The sequence below is a fragment of the Octopus bimaculoides genome, chromosome 3, assembly GCF_046866305.1.
Source record: "Octopus bimaculoides isolate indiv1 chromosome 3, ASM4686630v1, whole genome shotgun sequence".
NCBI classification, from domain to species: Eukaryota; Metazoa; Mollusca; class Cephalopoda; order Octopoda; family Octopodidae; genus Octopus; species Octopus bimaculoides.
In genome coordinates, this window is record NC_142930.1 from 1,808,041 (window position 1) to 1,834,001 (window position 25,961).

Sequence of the window (25,961 nt, forward strand, 5' to 3'; positions counted from 1 at the left end):
TTGATTTCCAACAAACACACCTCGTTATTCCTGTTCAACTAATTCATTCTATATAGTTTAATCTCCAGACACTTTCTGAATCAGATTTCTCTTTTAATTATCACTCGGAGATTATTCATTTTCCATCATAACTTTGTATCACAGCAGTCTCTGTTAGATTAACATGACATATTCAGCAGCCGATACCCATCTTGTTTCTTTCCAGATGCTACCAACACTCTACTTTTATTGCATAGGCCCCACTTACATCATATCATACCCCTAATTTTTCTCTTTTCTGCCAAATACATTTCTAGATACATAACAAAAATTTAAAAATTGCCGAAATTCTTACCTGATTATGATGCAAAGAAACTTCACTATATCTATTTGTTTCATGTCTTTGAGATTACACTATCATTGGCTCTGCCTCCTACATTAATCATTATTATTTTTCTATTTAAAGATGTTACCTGTCTTCTGTGTATATATGTCACATGCTATCATATTTACCAGTTAGCTGCTATTAGAGTTTCCTAAAGTACTTTTAAACACTTAGACAATACACACACACACACACACACACACACACACACACACACACACACACACACACACCTTTTCTATATTTATGAACCCACCAGAGGTATTGATTACAAAAGTTTCATTCTTTTTTAATTCTTATCATTACCATTTTTTTTTTTTGTTCCTGGTCTGGGTTTTTGTAAATTGTTGTCATTAACAATCAATTGGCTGAAACTATTACATATATCTATGCTGTACTCGAGAAGACCCACTGACCACAGCAGAATCCTAAACCCAAGGTGTCATGTTAAAAGCATCGGTGTGGGTGATGGTGCTATATATATAAGGCACCCAACATACTCTGCAGAGTGGTTGGCATTAGGAAGGTCATCCAACCAAGTCGAAACGGACTATGGAACCTGTTGTAGCCCCTGGCCTTACCAGTTCCTGTCAAGCCATACAACCCATGCCAGTATGGAAAACAGACATTGAATGATGATGATGGTGATGATGATGATTATGAAGATATAGATGCTGGTATGACTTCTGAAGTGCCAAGTTTTGGGTTCAGTCTCAGTGCACAGCACCTTGGACAAGTGTCTTCTGGACTGAATAATGCCCTCTCAGTGAATTTGGCAGCCATAAATTCAAAGTGTGTGTGTGTGTGTGTGTGTGTGTTTGTCTGAATGTCTACATTTCATTTTTAGTATGAAAACAAAACCAAACAAAAAAACACTAAGCTACAAATAGTGTTGTTTGTCAACAAATCCTTTCCAAAGACCCATCCTCTATCTTTCCATTTTTGAAGTGGAATGGAAAGTTCCTGATTTGAAAACAGGTAAGGGTTAGCAACAGGAAGGGCATCCACGTGTAACGATGCCTCAATAATTTGTGTTTATCTAATCCACACTAGCATAGGAAAACAGACATAAAATAAATGAACAAATGATATTAATTTCAGAAACCTACTTCATAATATTAGAATTTTCCTTTTGATCTATTGAAATGAATTTTATAAAGCTCATATTCCATTCTTATTACTTAGATAACGATTAACATTTCTCTTTTAAAAATTTTAGAACTGATTTCTGCAATTTCATACTTGAACATTATGGCACTATAAAATGGGTAACACAACATTAAAATGCTGATATTTCTGTTTTCCTCTCACTTTGTAAGACAAGCATCTGGATTTTAATAACTTTGCCAGTGGAAAAATTTTGTTTCATTTCCTGACGTAGTATTTTCACTTCTTATAGTCTTAAACTTTCTCCCCCACTGGTAGATTATTATATTGGTCTTTATATTCTCCAGTTTCACTTCATTTTCTTTATAGTAATATTTCTTCTCTCTTGATGATGATACTTTGAAAAAAAAAGATTGTGTTGCAGTAGGAATAAGTTTCCTCTTTTCTAGATTCCCCTTCAAGGCAATAAGATCAGAGCTGAGGAAAACGGCTCCCATCATACTTACATCCTGCTGTCATTTATTACAACAAACAGCCGCACACTGTAAATATTAGGGTTATGGAGAGAAATAAAGGCAAGGAACCCACACAAAGAGGAAACTGATGATGTTTATTTTACTGAAATACAAGATGCACTTGCTGTATTTTAAGGTATTAGATAACTGTTGGCATCTTCATAGGAATCATTTATCAAAAGACATCGAAATCCATGATTTTGGAGCTCAATTAAAAGAAAAACCCAAGAAAAATTCCGGTATTAATGAATATATGAATATTTCTGGAGGCCGAAAATTAAAAATGAAATTATTTTTTTTACATTTGGTTATAGATCAATTTCAAGTTTTTCTGATGTCTTTCTTATGAAATTCTCCGATATAGAACCCTGTAAACTGCTATGTACAAAGTGACTTCCAAATTGACTTTTATAGTTCAGGTATCGGGTGTTTCAGCTAAATTTTATTATCGTTATGTCTCCTTTTCTCAGTGAAAACAGTCAACAGTGTTGGAGAGCATAAAGACTAAAGTCATAGTTGAGTAAAAACTAGCTGATATGGAGGACTGGAACCATCTGAATATTGAAAAAGTGTTCCCATTTATCATGATTCCTGTCAGGTATCAAAGTGCCAACATCATGACTGCTGCTCAATATTCTGTAAAGACTGCAAAGGTTGTAAGATGCGATATGGATAGCTGCAACGGAGACTAGGAAGCTATGAACAACAGGAAGAACATAACAGTTGTTCACACTACGTCTGCATGCTGGAGTTCATCAAACAACTGCAAGACAAGGTGATGGAAGATTCAAGCAAGGAAACCACCTGGGCTATTTGGCAAGTGAGGTGGCTATTGGAATTGTCACCATGATGCTGGTTCTGAACGAGGACTTTTGCTACCACTCATACAAGAGATGCAAGGGACAAATACTGGAAAAGCCATACATATAGCAGCAGAACTTGACCTCTTGCCATGACTCAGGAAAGGGTTCGCTAAGTTGTTGATGACACTGATTTCATCAATCTAAATAAACAGACATGTGCATGCACACATACTTGTAAATATATGCACATTTGTAGATGTATATATGAATATGCATGAGCATATATGAGTGATATACATAGAAGTGTGTGTGTGTATAAATGTATGTACACACACACACACACATGCAGATAAGCATCTTGGGTAGGTGGTTTCTACTGTAGCCCAGGGCTGACCAAAACCTCGTGAATAGATTTGGTAGACAGAAACTGGAGGAAAACCACCATATATGTGTATGTTTATATGTGTGTATGTATGTAGGTAGGTATGTCAGTCCACTCAGCTGGCAAAAATGAGTTGTACCTGTATTTCAAAGGGTCAGCCTTCTTCTTAAGCATGGCATAATGCCAAATGGTCTTGGTCCTTGCTACTGTGAGGCCCACTGCTTGAAAGGTGCTTTTACGCACCACCAGCACATGCTCACACACACACATATATATATGTATATATATATATATATATATATATATATATATATATATATATATATATATATATACTCTCACACACACACACCATGCTTATATACATATGTATGCGTTTATATATATATGTGTGTGTGTGTGTCTATATTTCTAGCAACGCTGGTACTATTTTTGTACCCTTGTCTATTAATTTGACTTTAGATTTTAATTGCTAATGGGCCACCTATATTATAATGTATTTAATAGATTATATTATTTTATCTATACTATACACTTTGACCATTTTTGAATCAGCGCAAGTTTTGAACAGTTTTCTCATGAGTTGCCCAAGGTGAGCTACCTTTTTAACGCCGAGTATTGGCTAGATCCACCCTTGAGAACTAAGATCATTATCAGCGTTTGAAATCACTTGATATGGATATCTCTGTTTACTTCATTTTGTGAGTTTATCTTATCGTAGAAAGGTGCTTTTACTTGCTCCCTTGCTTTTCATCAATTTCATGAGGTTAATGCTTTATGTAGCGATCGAGTCACTTTTGACTCTTATTTCTAACAATACTGGAACTATTTTTGTACCCTTGTTTATTAATTTGCCTTTAGGTTTGAATTGCTAACAGGCCCCTTATATTGTAATATATTTAATACATTATATTATTTATCACCCGACGAGATACATCTGCACTGCCGGATGCTCCTGAACGAGTTGTTGAGTGTCCCACCCAAGATGAATCAATGCTAGATGTGTCAAAACAATTGTGACTAATAATAAATTTTCGTATATTCCATCTTTCGTTTGCCATATATATATATATATATATACACACACATACATGTGTGTATATATCTCTATGTGAGTATATATGTGTGTGCGTGTCTTTGTTTTACTGTCTCCTTGCCTTGATATCAGCAATAGTTGCAAGCAAGCATCACTGCCTTGCAAGACATGTTCCTTGTCTCCAATCTTCCATGTAAACCTGTCTGAGCATGGTGAATTATTACTTACTTGATAATAGGTGAGGGTCAACGACAGCGAGGCATCCAGCCATGCAAAATCTGTCTGATTCATGGGAACATGGAAAAGTGGATGGTTCATGGAAATATTCATTACATGGATGATGATAATTTCACGCTACAACCATATCTGATTGTTCAAATGCTTCTTCGATTCTGTGTATGTACATATATTTACTAGGTTGCTGACAATTATCAATGGTTTCTCTCATTGTTTTGATGTGCCATTTCCTATCATTAATAAAACTGTCAGAATTTTTGACGACACGGGTTTGCTAATTATGATATATTACTGATACTTAATTATGATATAGATGATTAATTATAAGGTATTACAGATAATTAATTGTAATGTATTACAAAGAATTAATTATAATGTATTACAAATATCTAATCATAATAAATTACAGATAATTATAATACATCACAGGTACTTAAGTATCGTATATTCTCGATACTTGATCATAAACTTTTGAATTACAAGAAAAGTTATGTTGACTCTGGCAGAGTTTGAAGATGAAAGAGAGAGAAAAAGTCACAGACATCAACTGTTGATACATATTCTGTAACATCTATGGCTTAATGAATGGACAATCATGTTTATTCAGGAATATTTATGGTTGAGAAGCAGGGGTAAATATCTACTCACATATTCATGTGTAAATGGGTCATGAGTTCAAACTCAGAGCAGTGCTATGTCTTTTGAGCTCATGTCTAAGTTAATATAGATGTGATAAGTGGGTACTTGGCTTCAGAGTGGGTACTCTTTTAGTACTTTACTGATTCCTGTCAATGGAATGTGGTCATACTAGGACACCATCATAAAACAGTTTTAAAAAGGAGGTGGGATCCCCATTCTAAATGTGCCCACACCTGAGATAGATTGACAGTAAGGAGTAATTTTCCACTTATCCACTTAATGCAATTGAACCCATAATTAAACATCAAGCTCTGTAAGCAACTGAAACTAGTCAGTCATTAATCTTGTCGCATCCTGTTCCCTCTGCATACCGACACATTAAATATGAAGATATGTGTGCAATAAATATCACTTTTATGTTCTGGGAGGGGATCTAATTTGTGAATATTGTACCATTTGCCTCAGCTTGAAGGTTGCATTCTGCTCTCTTCAACGGGTCTCCTGATGTTGCTAACACTAATAATAATAATAATAATAATGATGATGATGATGATGATGAATAAACAACATGGCATTAAGTATGTTTAGAACTTTGTGTCTATTTTATAGCTGGTTTCAGGAGAAATAGTTGTTCTAAAAAAAATATAGATTATGTTGTTATTTCATTGCAATGGATTGTAGAATATGATGTGGTCATAACTCTGTTGCTTTGATCAAGTTGATGCAGTCGTTTGTGGAGTTATTGTTTGTATAATACTGCCAAATTACAAACAGAACATGCACTGGAATTGATCACCTGTTATCTTTACAGCCACCATGTTGTTATTATCAGACATGTTCTGTGTCTATTTCCTCATTATTGCATCCATATTTTGGTTTGTAATTACAAATAGTGAATATAGAGTTGTTTCTGATTCCAATATATTTTTTACATGATCGAAAGAAACAGCATTGTCTTATTAGAGTGTGGTTTGTGATTCTTGTCTTTTTTTCAAGAAGTGGTTGCACTCAGTCATAGAACAGTGATTTCTGTGCAGCCATTTCGTAGACATTAAAACCTCCAGCAGCTGACGTGAGAAACATGTCAAGCGCCAGTCTTTACAAAAATTGTTGCATCTTCTTATCGATGACATTTTTAGAAGATATAGGCTTCAAAGATCATCATCATCATCATTTAATGTCCAAGTTCCAAGTTGGCATGGATTGGACCATTCAACAGGATCTGATCGCTTTGAGGACTGAGAATCTTTCTGAAATGATTATTTCTTTGTTAGGAATAATTTCTTTGTGAGGTCTTATAAGAAATATAACAGATTGACTCCCAAACAAATATAATTGCTCCATGCTTTATTGATTGCAGCTTGATATAAAAGAAGCAAAACTGGCACAGAAAAGTTTAATCTCAGTATGATAATGAACTTCATGTCATCGATAGTCAAGTCAATTATCCTGCCACTTGAAGCAACTATAAGGTAAATCTTCATTGTTAGAAGAATGGGTTTCATTTTGGCTTTAATGAGTATTTTAGTAGTTTGAGCTGTCTACTCTGCTCTCTACAGACACTTGTATCTTGTAGCAGTGTGTGGCCTGACTGATTCTTTGAATTATAGGTATAGGTAATCAAAAAAAATTCCATGCAGTTTCCATCGATCCAATATCATTCACAAAGCTTGGCTTGACTTGAGGCTGTAGTAGAAGACATTTTCTCAAGGTGTCAGCGGAATCAAATCCTCTAATTACATAGGGAACTTTTTAAGCATTCATCCACACTGCAGTGACAGAAACAGGGTTACTACGGAATGAATAAATACTTTCCTCTATTATTATTGTTATTATTTATTGTTTTAGGTTTTTCTATGTTCTGTGAAGGCACATGGCATAATGGTTAGGGTGTTGCACCCATGATTGTAAGATTGTCCTAGGGCTTGTGATAGACTTAAGTCTCTATGTTCCACCAAAGTCTGCTTTTCTTTTAATCCACTAGTAAAATAAAAAGCTTGTTTGAAAAAAAATTGTCCCCAAAATAATTTCATCATTATCTTTGTTGCTTCTCCTTTTATTTGTTTTGAAACCCAGAACTAGCCAGTTGCACCAAGCAGTTTATCTACCAGAAAACTATACGGGAAATTATTAATGCCAAGTCTCAAGATTTATGGTCACAACATCTGTTTTCTTGAACAATTTAAAGAAGTTTTGGTACTGAGAAGGTTAAAAGTGAAGTTGCTCATTGACTTCATCTAAGAACCATTTATAAAAATTGAGATAAAGTCTAACATAACCTTTTATGTTATTTATTTTTATAACTTCGTGTTAAATCATTTTTTTTTTTCCCCACACAGAATTTTACAAGTTGGTTATGTTCTGTTCCCCCAACATTATCGTACTGTTTTGTGATACTTTCTCTCTCCATTGACCTATGAATAGCACAGATCCATGCATGTGCTCACATTAGGCTTGTATAACTAAGACTCCCATTTACACAGTGAAGGTTGTGATGACTAATGTGCGTGTACCTAATTGCTCCTCTCTGTTTATTCATCCCACCTCTGATATCTAGTCTACCGTGTGCCGTCTTCAATGGTGCCTCAGCTTGTGATACCTGTCTGCTGATGTTTTCGTCAGAACTATAAAATGTATAAGAAAACATTGAGATGTACTGCAGAGATTTGTTTTTCCCCTACTTTCTTCAGTACCTTCTCACATCAGCTGGATTTATTAGCGGCCGTTCATATCTCTTTGCTCGAATTGCTTTACATAATGTTCGTTGTTGTTTGAGTTTTTTTGGGTTTTTTTTTTACAGTAAAAAGCTCAGGATACACAGAGTAGAAATTTATTAATTACAAGTTAGTCAAATTCTGCCTTTCATCCTGTTTGTCCTGATGGAGGTTGAAAATGTACCAGTAATACTCTTGTTTCAATTGACTTGATTATACCCATTTCCTATGTATTTATGATCATGCATCAAAATAAATCATTCTTGGATTGGAATTAAAATTTGCCTAAAATAAGTACCAGTTATATACTGTGATTCACTCAAATAATTTTTGCTACAATGTTGTACCCTTGTTGTCTCTGAAAAAAACATTATTATTATTATTATTAAGGTAATCTGGCAGAACCATTAGCAGATGGGACAAAATACTTTGTGGCATCTCATCATACTTTATGTTGTGAGTTTCAGTTCCACCAAGACCAGTTTTGTTTTTCATTACTTTGGGGTTGATAAAATAGGTACCAGTCAAGTTCTGGGATCAATGTAATTGACTTGCCCCTCCCCTCAGAAACTGCAGGCCCTGTACCAAAATTAGAAATCATTCTTACTATTATTCAGGTGAGCTGGCAGAATCATTAGCATACAAGACAAAATGCTTTGCAGGACTTCATCTGTCTTCATGTTCCAAGTTCAAATTCCACTGTGGTCAACTGTGTCTTTCATCTTTTCAGGGCCGATAGAATAAGTACCAGTTGAACACTGGGGTTGCGGTAACTGACTTATCCCCCCCTTCCCCTATTTGCAGGCCTTGTGCCTACAGTAGAAAGGATTATTATCATTATAAGGTGAACTACAGAACTGCCATTGAAAAAATACCTTGTAGTATTTGTTCTAGCTCTCTATAGTCTGAGTTCAAATTCCTGCTGAAGTCAACTGCCATCTTTTCGAGGATGATAAAATATAGGGCCAGTCAAGTATTTGGCTTCACTTAATCAACTCACCTCCTCCCCCACCACTTAAAAATAATTGTTTCTAATTTAGACACATTTCATTTTGCCTAATCAACTGATCCCCTCCTCCAAAATTGCGGGCCTTGTGCCAAATTTTGAAACCATTATCATCATCATCATCATCATCATCATTACTATTGCTGCTTCTGCTGCCATCATCATCTCCATCACCACCATCATGAATAAACACATTGACTTACATAGCAAGTTAGAAAAACAATAGAAATGTTTAACTAAATGTTTTAAAATGTATTATTTGGGCTTTGGTTTCCCATAAATCAACATTGAAACCCCATGCTGGAGCCAAGATACCAAAATGGTAGCTCCTCTGCAAACTTAGGGGTATTTTGTCTTGTTTTTTGTTTGTTTTATAATTTAATTAGATGAGAAAAGAGGCTGCCCATCACTTTGAAAGCTGATGCAGTGGATGTTCAGCTTGAACATCTATATTCCACATAGGTAGGAGGGAATTCCACAGAGACTTCCTATGACCCAATTTTCATTCCACTTCCTACTCCCATTATGAAAAAAACAAAAAAACAAAAATTAGTCACCCTTGTGAAAGGCAGCAACATTCCTTCATTTGTTTCCCCACTCCTCAAATATTCTGTATCCATCACTATGTGGGGAAGAAAAAAACTTTAATCTGCAAGGCGTGCCTCACAGTTCTGTATATAAATGATGCTTTCATCCCTCTATGGTCAGTAAGTACTGTATTTGAAGCACATAGGCATCTAAGAGTTGCATGAACAACAACAGCAGCGGAAGCATCCTTCTCCCCTGTAAGAAAAGATTCTGTGTTTAAAAAAACGAAAGCATTATTCTAGAAAGGCTTCTCTTCTCTTGGGGTGTGTGGTATGGCAATGTCTCTTCTAACCCTTTGCTTACCATATTTCTGTTGAAATACACAGTTTTTATTTCAGTTAATTTTGAAAATCATAAAGAATTTAATTAAATAATTTTGTCATTATTAAGCTGGTGTTTAGAATGCAAATTAACATGAAATTTTAATGAAATGTTTTGAGGTTAGTTTAAAAACAGAGAAGTTGTTATAGAACCTGAAGTAGCCTTGGACATGTTGGTATCAAAAGGGTTAAGACATAATTAGGAGAAATTGAAGATTTAACTTTCCAAAAAGAATCTTAAAGACACACTTGGTGATGGTACATAGGAGCCTTTTCTTAGTTGCTTGACTAGCTGAAAATAACAGTATAATTTCTTTTGTATTACATCCAGCTATCTTGAAAGGAAAGATGTATAAGATAATGGAATCCTAAATTGACTGATATCTAAAGAACAGATGGATGGTTACAGCTAAAACATTTCTGATCATAGAGGAAAAAGAAGATAAATAATCGATATGTTAATGATTGCCAATGGAGAACACTCTCTAATTATGTTCAAATGATCCTCCTCTTGTGAATGAATGGATTCTGTCTTGGAAGTATTTTCCTTTTACCTTCTGCACACATTTAGTCTGTTAGTTCGATTACAAATAGTGCCAATCAACAATACTCTGTGGGTCAACTTGTTCTCTAATGCATGGTTTACTCTTCATTACACTTTTTCTGCTTTCAGTTAATGTTCTTCGACTATGTCTAGGCACCTCAAAATAATTCAGTTTCTTTTGCCTTCACAACACCCACATTTATGTGGTCACTTCCTATGAACTCAAAACCTAAAACAATGGCCTCATATTTTCAGTGTTTGTACTATGTTCATCATCATAATTTGACATCTGTTGTCCATACTGGCATGGGTTGGGTGGTTTGACCAGGGCCGGTAAGCTGAGAGGCTGCACCAGACTCCAGTCTGATTTGGCATGGTTTCTATAGCTGGATGCCCTTCCTAACGCCAACCACTCCGAGAGTTCATAGATATCATAAATATACATAATCATTCAAGCATTGCTGTGTGGATGAGGGGTTTGATACTCAAAGATGTCAACCTTACTTCAAATGAGAAGTCACTTATCTAAGGTGTCATACTCTGGGATAGAACTTGGAAACATGTTGTTGTGAAGCAGACTTCTTTATCACACAGCCATACTTGCACCTGAATACACAGACACAATTTCATCATTGTGTTAATGTTCACTTTTCCATGCTTAACTGGTTCAGACTTTCTGGGGTAGATTTTCTATAGCTGGGTGTCCTTCCTGGGTGTCCTTCCTGTTATCACATGATGTTAAGTCAAGGTGACGCATACACACTTGTGATGGGCTTCTTTCAGTTTCCATCTATGAAATCTCACAAGGCTTTGATCAGTTCAGGGCTATAGTAGAAGACACCTGCCCAATATGCCATGCAGTGGAACTGGACCTGAAACCATGTGGTTGAGACACAAACCTGTCAACCACACAGCCACACTTGTGCATATATATATGTGTGTGTGTGTGTGTGTGTGTGTGTGTGTGTGTGTGTGTGTGTATAAAATCAAAATAAGCAACAGGATATCAAGTAGTGATGCAGTACAACCATTTCAAGTGACTCCATTTAATTGAACAATGCAATCACTACATCAATTTAAATGCAGTGCCATCTTCAGCTACACAAATAAATCAATGGAATTTTGACAAGTAGGACACATTAATATAATTTTTCTCAAATATTTTAACAGAACAAGAAGATGGAAGAAAGTCATGTTGTTGCTATTGTAGCTAAGAATAGACTACTGATTAAAATTCTATTTATTTATTTGTGCAGCTGAAGATGGCACTGCATTTTAATTGATGTAATGATTGCATTGTTCAATTGAATGGAGCCGCTTGAAACAGTCGTACTGCATTACTACTTGACATCCTGTTGCTTATTTTGATTTTATTCACCTTACTTCGTGCTGTGCGGATAATACCAGCCACTGTTCTTTGTTGGACCTTGAAGTTAATATAGCAGATTTTTTAGACTTTTCAACAAACACATACTGTGATGGAGGTGGTGTTGCATGCTATCAAAGTTGTGTGTCCCTATCACGATGATTCAATAGATGGAGTTTGTAGATATCTAACACATCAAATTATCTTCTGTGATTTAGTATAAACTTGTCAATGCCACAGCTCCTGATAGGTCAGCATCTCATCAAGTTTAACTTCAGCATCCAGATTATTCTGTCAAATGCAATGCTTCTTTATTCACATTGTTTTGAATTAATCATGCCTTATCTTGTAGCTTTGAGATTTTGATGATTTGTTTGTTCGTTTATAGAATGACATTGTAGGGTAGGTGTAAGAGATCAGATCTGGCCAGTTTGAACATAAAAAAGGTAGATTATTTGGGCTAAATATTGCTGGTTTAAATGCTAAAGAGTTAAATGTATGCTGGTACAGTGAATATGGAGAAAAAAGGAATTCGCTATTACACTTTTAGTATTATAATCACAAAATGGCCGTGATGGAGAAATAGGATACAGATGACTTAATAGGGAGGAAAGATTTGAAAGTAACTAAATGAAGAAGAAGAGGAGTAAGTCATTCTAATGGATGTATATAATAAATTACTGCTCATCTCTGTGGTCAATTTCAGGTTTATTGCAGTTAAATTGAATTAAATTAGTTGCATCATTTAAGGATTAGATTAAAGTTTAGTTAAGAAATGTGTACTTGATGTATGTAGAAATTTTAAGGAAGGTTTATTAGATAAGTGTGAACAATGGATTAATGACCCATTTGATATATATATGTATATATATACATGTAAAATCAGATTTGGTGATACAAGCTAGAAAATAGAATTCCAGGTGTGTATGTACGTTATTTGGAAAAGGTTACAGAGTGATTCAAGGGCTGAGGGTTTCCTACATTGCTACTTATCAAGCATGTTTTAATAAGTGCCATTGCACAAAACTCTCGCCCTTTGAATCACTCTGTAACTTATGCCAATTATTAATATAGATTGGAGATTTCTGCGGGACAACCTGTTGAAAGCCACCGACCAGATTTGTGGGTGGTGTAAGGTCCCCTCCCGACCCAGAGTAATGTGGTGGTGGAAAAGGAGGTAGACAGGGCTATTAGACAAAAGAAACAGGCTTGGAAGGACTGGAAGAACGGTGGTAGCAGGGAATTGTACCAATGTGCCAGAAGGGAGGCTAGGCGACAGGTTTATTTAGCCAGAGGGGAAGCAGATAAGGAAAGATTTGCCAATGTTCTGCGCCGTGAGGACCAAAGACTCGAGGTATTTCGTGTTGCAAGACAGTGTAGGAGAGAGAATAGTGATGTTGTAGGAGAGAAATGTGTTCGCATGGATGACGGTACGCTTGCACTAAATGAGGCTGCAAAGAAAGAGGTCTGAAGATGCCACTACGATAGATTGCTTAATAAAGAGAATGAATGGGAGAAAGAGAGCCTGCCGTATGTCGACCCAACAGAGGGACCAGCTATCCGAGTTGACAGTACCAGGGTAGATAAAGCAATTAAGAGTATGAAGACCGGGAAAGCCCCCGGCCCATCAGGAATCACTGCAGAGATGCTCAAAATATCTGGCAGTGTTGGCTATAGCCTAGTCACCCGTATTACGAACCAGGTGATACACGAAGGAGTCATACCCAATGACTGGTGTAGCAGCATCATAGTCAACTGCTACAAAGGTAAAGGTGACGCTTTAGATACAAATAATTACAGAGGCATCAAGCTGTTAGATCAGGTTATGAAAGTTACAGAGAGGGTCATAGCCCAACTAATTAGGGAGCGAATCAATTTAGATGAGATGCAGTTTGGGTTCGTGCCAGGTAAAAGCACTACTGATGCCTTATTTCTAGTGAGACAGTTGCAGGAGAAATACCTAGCTAAGGATAAACCTCTGTACCTGGCTTTCGTTGACATGGAGAAAGCCTTTGACAGGGTCCCCCGATCCCTTATCTGGTGGTCAATGAGGAAACTTGGGATAGAAGAATGGTTAGTGAGAGCTGTGCGAGCCATGTACAGAGATGCTGCCAGTAAGGTGAGGGTTGGAAATGAGTACAGCAATGAATTCCGGGTAGAGGTAGGGGTCCACCAAGGTTCCGTCCTCAGCCCCCTCTTATTTACCATAGTCCTCCAGGCAATCACAGAGGAGTTCAAGACAGGTTGCCCCTGGGAGCTCCTCTATGCTGATGACCTTGCCCTAATTGCGGAGTCACTATCAGAACTAGAGGAGAAGTTTCAGGTGTGGAAGCAAGGTCTAGAATTGAAGGGCCTTAGAGTCAACCTAGCTAAAACCAAAATCCTAATGAGTAGGAAGGTAGATAAAACACAAACCCTTCAGGTAGATGGCCCTGCTCAGTATGTAGAAAAGGAGTAGGTAGTAACTCTATAAGATGTACCCGGTGCAAGCTATGGACACATAAGAGGTGCAGCAACATCAAAGGCAGGTTAACTAGCAAGTTAGTTTTTGTTTGTGGCAGATGTTCAGGTGCAATAAAGACTGCAAACAAACAGGAAACAACTTCTATCTCATTCCAGGGTGAAAAACTAGAGGTAGTCGATAGCTTCCGCTATCTGGGCGACCAAGTTAGTAGTGGGGGTGGGTGCGCTGAAAGTGTAGCTGCTAGAATAAGAATAGCCTGGGCAAAGTTTAGAGAGCTCTTACCCCTGCTGGCGACAAAGGGACTCTCACTCAGAGTAAAAGGCAGACTGTATGACGCATGCGTACGAACAACCATGCTACATGGCAGTGAAACATGGGCTATAACTGCTGAGGACATACGTAAGCTCGCAAGGAATGAAGCCAGTATGCTCCGTTGGATGTGTAATGTCAATGTGAATACCCGTCAGAGTATAAGTATCTTGAGAGAAAAGCTGAACATTAGAAGCATCAGTTGTGGCGTGCAAGAGAGACGATTGCGCTGGTATGGACATGTGGTGAGAATGGAGGAGGATAGCTGCGTGAAAAAGTGCCACACCCTAACAGTTGAGGGAACCCGTGGAAGAGGTAGGCCCAGGAAGACCTGGACTGAGGTGGTGAGGCAAGACCTTCGTACATTGGGCCTCACCGAGGCGATGACTACTGACCGAGACCTTTGGAAATGTGCTGTGCGTGAGAAGACCCGGCAAGCCAAGTAAGATCGTTGCCAGTGCCCCTGGACTGGTTCTTGTGCGGGTGGCACATGAGATGCACCATTTTGAGCGTGGCCGTTGCCAGTACCGCCTGACTGGCTCCTGTAGGATTTTCGAGCGAGATCGTTGCCAGTGCCCCTGGACTGGCTTGTGCGGGTGGCACATAAAAGACACCATTTCGAGCGTGGCCGTTTTCGTGCGGGTGACACGTAAAAGCACCCACTACACTCTCTGAGTGGTTGGCGTTAGGAAGGGCATCCAGCTGTAGAAACTCTGCCAAATCAGACTGGAGCCTGGTGTTGCCATCCGGTTTCACCAGTCCTCAGTCAAATCGTCCAACCCATGCTAGCATGGAAAGCGGACGTTAAACGATGATGATGATGATGATGATGATATATATATAAAGCAAAGTCACTATGTTGGCACCAATCAAACAAGTTGATAGCTGGTTAAGTGCTATTTTCTCTATAATTCTTCTCTTGGTGTCTTTCAGCTCCAACAGAGATAAGTTTAGTACTTCTCTACTTTGATCCAGTTTTTTTTTTTTTCTTTTTGCTTTACTTTCTCTTATTCTAGGCTTACTCACGTCCTCCTGTCCATTGTCAGATTACTTTCTCATTAACATTTTAGATAAACAGAGGATAGAGGCTTTTTTTTTCTTTTTAGTAGCAAATATATTGTAGCTAGGAGCAGATTTACCTAAACACTTTTTAAAATTTTTTTGCTGGTAGACTAAGATAAAACATAAAGTACTTATATCACTGGAATGGTAGATGGTAATCTTCTTGGTGGAGCAACTGAAGAGAGCCTTTTACATATGTGTGTGTAAGATCACTAGAAATGGTGGTGATGATATCATTGAAGGATAGAGAGTGAGACTAAGTGCTATGGTATTGAGTTCAGTGACATTACCTGAGTACAAAAATCTTGCAGCTGTCATTTTGATTCCAATGCCAAAAAAATTGTACAGGTAAGACAAGTGAGGGAGTTATTCAATCAATTATACTTTACTTCTCTTGGAGTAACAACAGACTTTTTCTGTTTGGCTGTACTTTTTGAAATTCTAAAATTAAGTGAAAATTTTCAAATTTGGTGTATTGATGTAATTTTTCATGCTGAATCTCAAGGCCTAATTCATTTGCTCCAGAAAAATTTTGAAAAAAGTTACAGAGGTTTAAAGTTTGATCATTTTTACTCAGTCAGAAAACAGGACTTTTGTGTGTGATGGCACGTGTTTTAATATCAATCTGTTAACAAATGAAATATTGGCAGAATTCTGCTTTATGCATGCCATATAACTTTTCTATTTTTTGAAATTTTCAGAAAATTTTCATGAATTCTCGTGTATTCTACATGAGAATTCATATGATTATGCAAAAACTGAAAATAAAGATTTTGGTGCGTGGTTTAAGGCTTATTTAGCTGTTACTTTTAGCACATATCATGACCACCTCATACCTCATGTGTTTTAAGCATTTTATAAGTGAAAAATGACCATATGGCTGGACAGGATAGCAACAGATGGGTAAGCAACTCGGTAACAGCTTGGCACCTGTATATCTCTGGCTTTCAATTGGCTAAAATTGCCCCAAATTTGCAAACTTTAAAAGCTGTTAACTCTTTATTTATTGATTTATAACAGAAATGAATTTCATGTCAATAATTGTCATACATCAATACCCCTAATATGAAATCAATTTGAACAAAATTGAAGAAATTGTTAAGTGGCAGCCAAACAGAAAAGATCTGTAACAACAGCAAATACTTGGCATAGCCTCAATCAAGCTGGAACCTAGACTTCAAATGTTTAGATAATTAAAACATGACATAAATTAAAACATGACATAAATTAAAACATGACATAAATTAAAACATGACATAAATTAAAACATGACATAAATTAAAACATGACATAAATTAAAACATGACATAAAACTCTATTTCCTAATCTTGCATATCATTCAGCCAGCATCTTCTAGGTCTCACTCTTCCTCATTTCCTTTTGAGGATGTGGGTGCTGAGATTCTTGGCACTGATAATGCGACCAAAATGCTGCAGCTTTCTCTTTCAAACAGTGTCAAGAATCTCTTGTTTCCAATTCACTCAAGGACTGACTTGTTTGTTAACATTTGAGAAAATGTTGGCCCTACTGATCCTTGGCACTCTTTAGTAGCATGTTGTTTCAAATGCTTTCAGTTTGACAGTGTGGTTAAGAGAAGTACTTTGCAATCTCATTGTTCAATGCCATTATGTGGTACCTTGGGCAAGTGTCTTCTGCTTTCGCCTCAAGCTAACCAATACCTTGTAAGTGAATTTGTTTGATGGAAACTATGTAGATGCCTATCATGCATGTGTGTGTGTGTGTCCGTGCCCCCTCCACTGCTTAGCTGCTGGTGTTGATAGCAGATGCTTCAATATTGTGAGTACCAGTTAACTCAGTATGTTGAATCAGTATTTCTTCGCTTGCAATGCATATTCAACTCACCAAGTAGTAAATGCAAAAGCTATCTGTGCTTAAATCTATAAAATAATACTGGTAAATGAAAAGCATATCAGATTTATAGCCATTTGGTTTTCCAAGAATCATGCTGGCTGTTTCCCACTCTAGCAGCAGTGAAAAATTCAGTGATGCAAGAAGTTGAGCTTTTATGTGACTCAGTGGAATGTTGGGATGTTATTAGACAGATAACAGATTGTTCAACTGAGGCTGACCTCGGTTGAAGAGATGTGCCATCAATACTGTGATGCTATCTGTGAAGCCAGGCTGCTAGAATATGACAGTACAGTACAGTCTAAGTCCAGGGTAAGCTTTGCAACTGTAGGTCAAATTAGACCAAGGGCTAACTGCTGTTACTGTATAATGAATTTAGCCAAACATTAAGTGAAAGATGATATCAAGTGATACTTCTAAGGAACTACTCACCAGTGATGTTTTCCTGGTTGGTTACAAGTGTGACAATGTAACCATAGCTCTAACCATTCAGACATTTTGCTCCTATTTATGTTCCTATGCATGTCTAACTTACTCACTGAGTCATTCGTTTATTTAGTCAGAGCATCTATTTTGGGCTAAGCAGCTCGCACTGAGAAGGAAAGTAGGTTTTATTCTTTTATCCAAACTGTAACTCTTGGCGTTTAAAATCAGCGATACTTATTCCAATATTATAAAAGGTGTGTGGTTGTTTATATATCTTATCAAGTGGGAGTCTTTAAGTCTATTACAGATGTGGTATGGTTGGATTTAATTTGGTGGTTTAGCTTAACAGAACTGGGTTTGTAATCAAAATCTGACCCCGTTCTGTCGACAGATTTAATTAAAATTTGGAGATCTGTGTTTATTGTTTTGACTTACACGTGTGCATATAATTTTCAAATTGCGCTTATGAAAGGAGAATTATAACGAACTTTTAAATAAAAATGTCAAATTTATTTCTAAAGAACATTTGTTCAGTTGATCAGAATCATAAGAGAGTTTGAGCTCCATGAAGTGATTAATATTTGAGAGATCAGATATTATGTCTCTGCTTGTGACATAATAATCATTGTTAATAATTAAACATACACTTTACTGGAAAGCTGGAAAGATGTTACAGTACATCTGACCAAGAGATAAGCTTTCAACATGACTAAGTCTATTTAATTGCCGTATCTTTGAGTCATGCTGTGAGAAGAATGCACCAGTGTCCGATATGGTAGCTTATAACTTGTATTGTTACTGATTAATATTCTGTAGAGTTCTATGGTCGGGGGGGTTTCATTTACATACGTGTGTGTGTGTTGTTTCCATGTTATGTTCATTTGTCTTGATTGCTTACTAAACAATAGATCCTGCTGTAAGCTGCTTGTGTTAATCCTTGTCTGTAAGGAAATTAATAAAGTATTATTGAGGCAGGAGTTAAGTGCTGTGGTGCAACAGTCCTGACTCCTTAAAGGTAACTTTAGGTACAAAGTTGAAAACAAATGAGAGAAGGGAGCAAAGCAAGAAAAAGGAAAGCTCGGAGTAAGATGTCTGTAGAAGATAGTCATTAAGTTAAATAAACAATTATTTGATTAAAGAACAGTAATGTTTGTTATATTTTGTTTCCTTTGTGCCTTACAGTTGGCTCTCCATTACAGGTATACTGGTGGCTAGCAAGCTCTGATGCAGCTGATATTTAATTTAATTGTTTATCTTAAGTAGATACAGTATGTTTTAGGAATGATCTTTGGCACCTTGCAAGAAGAAAGAGGAGAAAATAAACCCCCTCTGCTGCTCTCTACGTTCTGTGTCTATTATTAATATGTAGGGATTTCTTGTTTGATTCTCTTGCAAACATATCTAACATATGTTCTGTATTAGGCAATCCTAGTTCTACACAATTGCTACCATGTTTGTGGTTCTTTTCTTCTACGCATTGAAGGGGCCACCAGCCACACACACACACACACACACACACACACACACACACACACACACACGCATACACACAGCACAACACAAGCTTGTGTATATGTATATTTAAAAACTATATACATATACACAAATGAGTGCATATGCTGGTGCATATGATGATGCTAAAATGTAATTCTTATCAAGGATATTTAATTGGTTGCTTGCATGTGCTATAGGCCATTGGAATTGGTGTGGGTTTATCTTACAGTGCAATTAGCCTATTTAATCCTCCCTTCTTGCTCTACTCCATGACATATTAAACTCATTGATTTATGTGTCCTTATCTTCCTCTCTTACTCCTATAACACCATGCGTCATCACTATCAACATTGTCCACATCCGTGCCAGTCATTTCTTCAAAAACATTCATTATTTCATTGATTTCCTGTGATATTTGTAAATGTAATAATTTGTGAAGTTTCACTAGCTTTTTCATTGTTATAAACATTGTGTGTGTGTGCGTATGATGACGATGTGCACCTGTTTACCTGAGGGTTTATGTGTCATTATGAATATTTGTCTACGTATTGCATTATATGTATTATTTTCTTAAAATCTGCACACTTCCGGTGATTACTAAATTTTTGATCATTTGCAGTTAATTTACTTATTGATTCCATAAAGATGTATTTTATTGATTTCATGTTTTATTGATAGGATATTGGTACCTAATCTCCACTGCTTATGATACATACTATTTCCTTTCCCAGGTGTCTATAATCTCAACATGTTATTTCTTAATAATATTGGCCCTTATCATCATTTCTCAGAAGCTGATTAGTTGCGATATTTTGCCCAACTGTAAAATCACTCTTTTGGACATCACTTTTTTCTCAAGACAACACCTTGTTCTTAATTTAAACTTCCTTGAGTTCAACTATGCTGTTCATCCTTCTTGAGTCAATAAAACAAATACCTGTAATGTATTGGAGTTGAATTCATTAAATATGTCTCCTATCTGTTACAAAAAGAAAATATAGTATATCCTTCCAGTTTCTAGCAAACCACTTCTGCAATCAAATGAAAATTGCTTAATTTATGTTCTTAATGACCAGTGATAACAGCAGGAATACTTATATATACTTCGTCTAACTGGAGTTCTTATATCAAGCATAAATATAAAAAGTTAAAAAAGAAAAATTATAAGCTATAATATTTTATTCTAGTGCAGCAGGTGCACAAATGTTTGCTTTGCAGTTTTGTGTTTTACTTCTTTGTTGACTGTTAAAATTATTTTTAAATGAAGTTCTCATTTGATTTTCTCTCTCTGTCTCTTTCAGTAAAAAAACAGATGATAACCAGTGGTGGGAGCTGTTTGATCCAAATACTTCAAGGTTTTACTACTACAATGCAACCAGCCAAAGAACTGTTTGGCAAAGGCCACAAAACTGTGACATCATACCTTTAGCCAAGTTGCAGGTAAGTAAATCTCCATTTTTTCCTTCCTCCCTTCCTCATTTGTGTAACTGTGTGTAGTGGTTTTTGTATTGTTTATAGTTAGAAGGGAAAATAGAATTAAATTTTCGGGGGGTTGATGTCCCAGCATGGTCACAGTCCAGTGAGTGAAAAGACTAAACAAAATTCCTCTCCAATGTATTTTCATTCCCTACTAAAATATTCTAGAATAAATATTTTATTTAAAAATAATTGATTAAATTCTAATATTTTTTTCATTTCACCAGTAGATATTTATCATACATTAAAACTGGAAATTCTAGATTGTTCTAACAAATGATGTCTCTGGTTCAGCCACTTTTTCATAATAGTTCTTGAAACAATAACTCACAGAATTTATGATTTCTGATGGCAGTTCAATAGCAATTTTATTGATTTTAGTTGTTTAGTTCTTCTCTTTCAAACAGTATGCATTTAAAATCACACGTTATCTAAATTGGTTTACTGTTGCAATTTCCAAATCATTTTCTTTTCTTTAATAAAAATTCCTCTGGTATTGCTTAAATATACATCAAAATACTCATTATTTTGTCACATTACATTTAGGGAGAAGAGCAAAAACAATCCTAATCCTAGTTTTTTTTTTTTTTTTGCTGTGAAATATTATTACACTCTTCAATTTTCACTAACAATTTCATACATAAAATATATAATTCAAAGTAGTTTGAAATGTTGATAGATTTCTTTTCCTTATAATTTGATACTGTTTGTTAGTTCTAAAAAGCCTTATATATTGCAACCTTTTCTCTTTTTCATTTATGCTCAAACAAAACATGGGAAAAAAACTGTTCTTAAATTTTGTAATAAAATTAGATCACTCACCATCATCACCATAATGTCCGCTTTTCCATGCTTATATGGTTGGACAGAATCTGTTGAAGCACACTTTCTACAGCTGGGTGCTCTTCTTGTCACTAATCCTCACTTGTTTCAGAGTAAGGTAGTATTTCCCCAAGTCCAGAAATGTTCTCATTGAAAGATTCTACTTGTATGACAGTGGCTCTCATTTACAATCATCACATAATGTTAAGACAAGGAGATGCTAATACATACCTGCATGCATGTACGCACACACACACACACACACACACACACACATGCACACATGCATGCATGCACACATATACATACATGTGTAAATATACAATAGATTTCTTTAAGTTTCTACTTACCAAATCCACTCACAAGAGTTTTGTTGGCCTAGGGTTATAGTAGAAAACACTTGCCCATGGTGGGACTGAACCCAAAACCATGTGGTTGGGAAGCTAGCTTCTGAACTGCACAGCCACACACTTTTCATTATACTTGCTAAGTTTATAAACCAAACTAGATTCAGTCTTATTTTCTTGTTGCACATCATTTGTTAGCAAAATATCATTAGAGATTCTTATTAAGTGTTAAATTGTGCATATGCATTACACGATGTTGGTGTATAGAGAAAAAAAAAAGGGGATAAAAAGAGATCCTTTGAAAGTCATATACACTTATAGGGCTGGTTTCTCGGCTTCTGTGGTGATTATATGCCTCACCTGGATGGGACGACAGTCCCTTACAGGATTACTCATTTTTGCCTGGTGAGTGGACTGGAGCAACATGGAATTAAGTGTTTTGATCAAGAACACACTACCCGGTCCAGGAATCGAAACCACTATCCTGCAATCATGAGTTGTTGTATAACACCTTTCTCTGTGTTACCAAAATGTTTCTGACTGCACATGCTCTGATTGTAATGGTTAACAGATATGCATTCATAGCTGACAGTCATTGGGAGCCAGCCTATAAACAAACTTTATGCTGTCTACTTGTGTTCACTTGTGAGGTTTGGGAATGTTATCTGAACAGTTCTGTGATTTTCACAATGACTAATAATATTATTTAAGCAACAGGCCTGCATCAAATTTTGAATGAAGCTCATTAAAATATACAACTGAGGCCCTCAGAATGTTTCCTCAGGCTGTTGGTGAACATTTTGTCAGACACAGGGTTTTCAGAGGCATGCATGTTTCAAGCTTGGTTGAATGTCAGCCCAAGACAGTGAACCTTCAAAACAACCAATCTTTAGCAAAAAGATCAGAAAATGTAGAAAAAAAAAGACTAGTGAACCCATCCACTTGATATTCCATCAGATTTTCAATCAGATCAGAATCAGTTATGGAGTCTTATCGGGAGATTCACACTGAAGACCTAAACATACCTTGTATTACAGTGAAATTTGTCCTCTGGTTTTTGACATTTGGTAATATTCATTCTGGGTTTAGGGAGAAAGTTAACATTATTTACTGAAGGAATAGTGTACCTTTTTCTTTTGTTTAAGGTCAGAAACTTTCTAATACCACCTTGTATATCATTATTCCTTCATTTAATGTGCTACCTTATTAAAGTAAACATCACAAACAGCCCAAACTAATGGTTAAGGAATGTTGCTTGTGCTTTTGTGTATTTGCATGGTTGTTTTTGTCACTCTGTATTGTGAAGTGTTCCTAATTAAAACGTGTGGGAGAGGGGGAAAGAAGACGGCTTGCTTTTACTTTGTATTGGGCCCTTAATGTGTAGGACAATGTGAGCCTTATTTGTACCTCCTCCACAGAAATATTTTACCTAACCCTTTGATACCAACCTACCTGAAATCACCCTTGCTCCTAAGATAGAAACCCGTTTTAAATTAAAATCTTCCTTCAAAATTTCATATCAATTCATGTTCCAAACACCAACTTAATATTGACAAAGTTACTTTATTAATTTTTTTCAATTAATTAAAACAAAGGCAATGTATTTCAATGAATATGGCAAGGAAAGGGTTAAGACATTCACTGGAGATTTAGTTTTGAATATTGACGAAAAATTATTGACAGTAAATATTCTATTGTAATTTATTTAAAGTTTGAATTTCATTTTGAACCCTTTCCCTGAGGATTGATTATTTCCAAAGTAATTCAGTTCACTCAGATACTTCTCTGTTCTGCATGAATAATTAGCTTAACCAATACTTCCTTTGAGATTATTCTAATATTCTAAATTTCTTCAACATCAGGAACAACTGTAGACCAATTCTGCATGTTGGTATCAATTCAAACTTGATGTTTCATTTGTTTAGCATAGTTTTTACGGGTTTACAGCATTAATTTCCTTGTCTACGGAAATCACTTCTAAACTCTTTCTTGATCAATATTTATTCAGACTACATTCTATTAACTTTCTAGATTGTCTTTATTAATTCTCATCTTCAGTATTTCAGTTGGTTTTCGATACCTAAATTTGCACATCCCTTTCTATATGCTTTGTACTTTTCAATGAAAACAACATAGATGGGGGATCTACAAATGGACATCTCATAATGATAAATACAAAGTTAGTGATAGACACTATATTATACACATATAGGTTGTGAGCATTAGGTTAGTAAACACACATTGATGTATTGAACATACATCTGTGTTTCATGTGTGTCTGGGTTGACATGCTTTGCATTTGTGTGTGAAGCATAGTTCATTGAGTATCGAATGCCTTATTCCTTATTTCTTTGAGTTATTAGAATGAAAGATGAATGGCCATTGAATTGTAATTTGATCTGCACCTTCCTCCCAAATAAGTAAAGTCACTGGACTTAAATGACTATACATGCACACACACACACACACACACACACACACACACACATACACACACATGCACACATACACACACAGTCTCTCACATACAATCTCTGTCACATCTGTATAAATATAGTTCCTGTAAACTAGGAGAGATACACAGATTACCTAAAGCAGGGAGGGCATGTCATTGATGGGGTTGTAAATGTTGATGAAAGGAATAAAATCTAGCTGATTGATTGATTAATTGACTGAATAATTAATCAAACAGTTGAACAGTTAATTGGTTAAACAGGTAACCTAGTGACAAATGAAAATAAAGAAGTAAAATACAACCAGTGTGTGTGTATGTTTATTATTGGCACACTGACCCTCTCAAAATACAGCAATATACATACATATGTATGTATGTATGTATGTATGTATAGCAAATTATAAAATTCTCTTGTCATAAATTAAAGCAAAAGTTCATTCAATGTCTTTAAATCTTTCTTAGATCTGTTAAAAAAAAAAAAGCGATCATGTACTTTAAAAATTTACTAATAGAAAAAGAAACCAAAATGTTAATATAGAAATTTAATTTCCTCATCTTTAAATATTGCATTCCTCTCCACCCCATTCCCACCCTGAATGGTTTCTGTTGTCTTCTTTACTGTTGTAGCAGTTTTGGCTTGAAATTTTCCTGTGGATTAACATTGTGTTGTTGCAGTGATTTGTGTTCCTTTACTGTTTTTTTTTATATAATAACTGAAAAACATTATTATCATGTTTGTTTTTGTTTGTTTCTAACTGGCAAAAGAATTTACTAAAAAACATTGTCTCACATGCTGTCAATTTTGTCTAATTTGTTTCTTCTCAATAACATCTTTAATTACACAAGATATTTGTTCAAGCTGGTGCTTGTAAATGTCTTTTGATAAAATGGGTTGAGGGTGGGGGTTTGCCAATTAATATGCTAATGCAATTCCTATCTGATCATGAACAGCTCAGATTTTCATGTAAAATTAATCAATTAACAGTTTGATTTCAGCTTTTATCCTTATTTCCCATTGTAAGCAGTGCTGCAAATTATTCCCATGTAATATTTTTGTGTTTAAAAAAAAACAAACACTAACAATTAATAACTGACTGTACATCCATCTATTTGTTTCATTCAGTTGCTTGAAAATACTTTTATAAAGCATATAATAACCTCTTGCACCTACTTAATGTCTCATCTGTTGCCTGTTACAGCAGAAATTGGGGGGATGTTGATACATTGTCATGAGTATCATAGACCACTCTAAGTAGAGGTGATGTCAGCACCAAACAGAACAATAAAACAAACAAACGGGATACACTTCTTGGATTTTTGAATAAATTGTAATCAATGCAGAATTGGGCAAATATTTTGAAGCTACCTGATGGTCTGGGACTCCACAGAAGCCATGTTTTGTTCTCTTTCTCTCTCTTTCACCTTGGACCATTCATGAAGAGTTTACTTGTTAGAAATTCAATGTTTTGCCATGTCTGGAATGTTCTAGTAACAGATTATGTCTGTTTAGTGAAAGATAGAAACAGAAAGAAAAGGGGAAAGAAAAAATCCCTTTTAGTTAGAATTTAATGAAGACAGAGATCAACAGTTTGAACCATCATATTCAGCCAGGCATG

At 35.9% G+C, this 25,961-nt stretch overlaps 1 protein-coding gene across 37 annotated transcripts in view; it reads left to right on the plus strand.

Moving 5' to 3' along the window:
* LOC106867341 (rho GTPase-activating protein 39) overlaps nt 1-25,961 on the plus strand; it is a 439,467-nt gene that overhangs the window by 292,324 nt on the left and 121,182 nt on the right. For all 37 annotated transcript variants that reach the window (XM_089348467.1, XM_089348468.1, XM_052966673.2 and 34 more), the window contains one exon: nt 20,547-20,685. In XM_089348467.1, the coding sequence (XP_089204593.1) occupies nt 20,547-20,685 (139 nt within the window). The remainder of the gene's footprint in view (nt 1-20,546; nt 20,686-25,961) is intronic.